The sequence below is a fragment of the Saccostrea cucullata genome, unplaced genomic scaffold (genome assembly GCF_032062105.1).
Source record: "Saccostrea cucullata isolate Sc308-1 unplaced genomic scaffold, CSIRO_AGI_Scuc_v1 ctg1222, whole genome shotgun sequence".
In the NCBI taxonomy this organism is placed as follows: Eukaryota; Metazoa; Mollusca; class Bivalvia; order Ostreida; family Ostreidae; genus Saccostrea; species Saccostrea cuccullata.
Genome location: NW_026919891.1, coordinates 32,397 through 36,418, shown reverse-complemented (window position 1 = coordinate 36,418; position 4,022 = coordinate 32,397). Strand labels below are relative to the sequence as shown.

Below are 4,022 nucleotides of genomic sequence, written 5' to 3'. Positions count from 1 at the left end.
CCAAAAAACAAAAGTTAAAGATATCCAATAAACATTTTCATCAAATCTCTGATGTTTGAAAATCGAGTTTTACCTAACTGTATTCATTTGTTTTTTGAAAATCATTAGATAAAAAAATCAAACATTTATATATATATTTTATTGCTTGTTGCGTTTCTTTTGCGTTTCAGTATATTATTAAGGTATGCATTCTTACATATACATGTACTTTGTAATTCAAACGGTGAATTTACATAGATATATTACACGTAACTAAATACAAATGTAATGGTTTTTTTTTTTTATTAATTTGATTTTCTTGTCTAATTTCCTTTCTTCTATTGTCGTTTCCTAATAAAAGAAAAAAAAAAAAAAAAAAAAACTGTTTTCAAATTTGTTAGCAAGAATAAAGTTCACAGTCTTTTCATTCCTTCTTCACTAGCACTGTTGTTGAGTGTTGTCAGGGTCCGCACCATTCATTCTGAAAGGAAGCAAACAGAAATGTCTAAGTTACTTCAAAAAGAAAAAATACGGAAACGTGCACTCCATAAATTTGTCGAAATCTGACATGACGGTGATTTCGTCTTCATTTGATGTTGTGCTAATTGTTAATGAGCGTTAATTTGCGATTGATAGCCATCTCTAAACTTTAGCAGAGAAGGCTGGCACCCTAGTGCGACACCGCATCATCGCTCGTTAGTCGCTTAGGTGCCATGTTTTTCTGATGATATCGCGGTATTGTGCGAGATCTCGCGCGTCATCTGAAACGATTAAAAGGTACACCGATCCCCACGAGATGCCCAATGGAGACATTGCTGAGTTAAATTAGCGATGATTTGAAATATCTTTATATCGATTTAAACTTTCTAATGAAACACAGAGATGTATGGATAAAATTCTAATTTGTATTAATCCAAAAACAGAAAGTTTTTTTTTCATTACATGTACAAGTAACCAGAAAGAAAAAATATCAATAAACATATATCATTATTTTTTAAAAACTTTTGCCCAATCCAATTTGTAAAGTTAAAAGACAATGAAATATTTTAAAATCAAATCAGATACATATATACAACAATATCTTTATTTTTGTTTGGTTTCACTTTATCTTATCCCCCCCCCTCCCCCCCCCCCCAAAAAAAAAAAATTGCAAAAGAAGCCAAAATTTGGAAAGAAAGAAAAAACTGGCGTTAATTTCTTCTATAGAGTAATACATTTTAAAAAGCATCATATGATGATGATGCGTTTAAGAACTATACTAGATTTATAATTACATATTCACACCTACATGTATTAATCAGGCACGGAAAAGCGTTTACGTGTACTGAACAAAATGAAATCACATATGACTCCGAGGGAAAATTCTACTTATAAAAAGTGATATATCTAAAACCTCTGATATATATTTTTATTATATATATATATATATATATATATATATATATATATATATATATATATATATATATATATATATATATATATATATATAAAACCTGTACATATTTACTTGTATTTGCCTTATTTAGGTTAGTTGCTACTAATCATAACAATTTTATAATAAAAGTCATAATGGTCATTGTATTTTTTATGGAAGAAGATATTTGAAACACGCTATGCAATAAACCTGAATTTAATTCTTCATTGAATTGCTGTACTAACACTAGGTAGCCAATCAAGGGTTTACAACCCGCTTACTAGTACGATAACTAGATTACTAGTAACTTCAATATAAATCGCAATTAATTTAGCTGCAAATACTTAATTTTCACTCGTAGATTTTTCCAACTTACATGAATCGGGTATTATAGATAATAATCGCTTTCACGCTATGATGGTCACAATCTAAATATTAAATTCTTATGGAAATTCTGTACACCATCAACATTTCGTAGCAAAACAAACATTTGATTTTAACGTAATTTTTTTTCAGATTGTGATGGCCAAAGGCTAAAATAGCAAACCATATAACGTACGCCACGACATTTGAATTTTCAGAGTACATCTTGCCTTATAATCCACCCCTTCTAAATTCTAATTTCAACTTTCAATTGCACAAATACATGTGTATGTACATGTGTACTAGTATCATTCAAACATAAATACAGATAATTGTGCATACTATCAATGTCAAGGTTCGGAACTTTCCAAAGCATAAAACCTTGACATTGTGAGGATGGTTGTTTTTTTCCCTGTAGACAATAAATTACGTTATAAAAGTTTGTAGATGATGACAATCCTGCATGTGATACATGGAAATATTATTTTCTCGAAAATATTGTTGTATTTAAACAAAAAATGTATACTGTATCAATTTTATGTGTCAGTAACATTTAATTTGTTCCAATAAGTATAAATTAAAATCATACTTATATCTTAGTTGTGACGTGTGACGTTAAATTGATTTAATTTTAAGAAATTTTAAAACACAAAGTACAAAAACTTTTTCATTATCAAAATAAAATTCAAAATATTTTCGAAAAAAAGGAAAGGTTATTTAAAAGTCTTTATGATCTTCTGCAACTACAGAACCTTTTTTTTTTTACTAGCAATCAATTTAATACAAAGATTGACATCTATTGATATTTTGTTAGAGAGAGTGTGCATTTATGAACAGAGGTTATAGAATATCAGGTAGATTTGACAACAGAATCCCTGCCTGATTTCAACACTGTATCGAAAAATGCTCAAAGAAGCTTTGTCTTTATAACAGAAAAGTAAGATTAACAGAAAACTAATTGATATTAATTTCACACTTACCGGTCATAAACGGTCTCCGTGCACACCCTCGGATTCCTCTGGGAGGGGACAAACTCCGTCCAATTCTTCTGTGGCAAACCGACAGGAAGACTCGCGACGAACTCCAACATGGCGCAAACTTCTGCCGGAATTCTCCGGGAATGCCGGACATTTGGCGATCAGGAACGGCCTGACTTTTTCTTTTTTGTCTTCTGGAGCAGGTATTGTAGCTTTTGCTGTTGGTTTATCAGAAAAAGGGGTCTGGAAGTAAGACTGCCCAAACATCGGGTGACTAACGGGTGTTCGGTACGCTGGATGGTGATAACTTTCAGGTGTCTGAGTATTAGGTCCGGGAATATCTTGGACACGTGTATCCGGGGAGAACATTAGCTGTCGTCTGGGAGTTTGCGCTCCATGAGCGGCATATGCTGCGATAATCATACTGCTTCTCAGGGGCGAGAATGGCTCATGCGGAAGTCTCATTCCCAAGGCAGGAAGTGTCGCCTGTGACAATGCCAAACCGTGTCGTCTTTGGTCGTCCTTTACTAGCATATCCGTCAGTGCTTTGATATAAGCAATAGCCAGCCTCAATGTTCGGATCTTAGACATACGTCGATGATATAAATGGTACTGCTGGGGTATACATCTCCTCAAATCTGCCAGCGCAGACGACATTTTCTTCATCCGTCGTCTTTCCATGAAATTAGCCGATCGTCTTCTTTCTTCTATTTCTGCCTCCGACAGGTTAAGTTTGTCAAATTTTTTAGTCCCTTTACATTTTGATACGATTTGTGTTTCTTTTTCTGTTGTTAAATCTATGGGCGACTCTTCGTCTTCGATTTGGAAAATTTGGTTATTGCCTTCCTCTGCCATGATTGCAATGTTCCCGCAGACGACTACCGTTTATTCCTTCCCCAATTCAATACAACAAGTGCCTGTAACCAAGTTAACGGGGCATCTCTCATCATATAAAGATCCCCCTTGATGGGCGGGGGACGCTGTATGGGGGTCGTAAATTTACTTTGGGTCGCCAGTGTCCCCGCTGTGATTCAAGCTGGACCGTGTAAACTGCCACTACGGCTTTATAACGAGAATCTAATAACTCTCAGATTGTGCTAAAGACACATATTTATCTATTTCTTTCACACAATCACGCTAAATAAAGGGGTCTCTTCTAGTCTGTCTTTGATTCTAACAGCCAAAGAACATAGCACCAGATTAACAAACGCATTGTGGTCTTCCTGTCCCGTGTCAGAAAGATTTCTTTTCAAGGAAATTTGAACAGTCGTTCATTTTTAGATGCA

General features: G+C 34.1%; 1 protein-coding gene across 1 annotated transcript; it reads right to left on the bottom strand.

Moving 5' to 3' along the window:
* Nucleotides 1–2,742: 2,742 nt before the first annotated feature.
* Nucleotides 2,743–3,591, bottom strand: LOC134239699 (uncharacterized). Its single transcript, XM_062721861.1, has one exon. It carries the CDS (start codon nucleotides 3,589–3,591, stop codon nucleotides 2,743–2,745), a length of 849 nt encoding a protein of 282 aa, XP_062577845.1.
* Nucleotides 3,592–4,022: the final 431 nt, after the last annotated feature.

Bases quoted from the DNA above. Each gene is read 5' to 3' on its own strand.
- LOC134239699 (XM_062721861.1), bottom strand. From the start codon at position 3,591: ATGGCAGAGGAAGGCAATAACCAAATTTTCCAAATCGAAGACGAAGAG.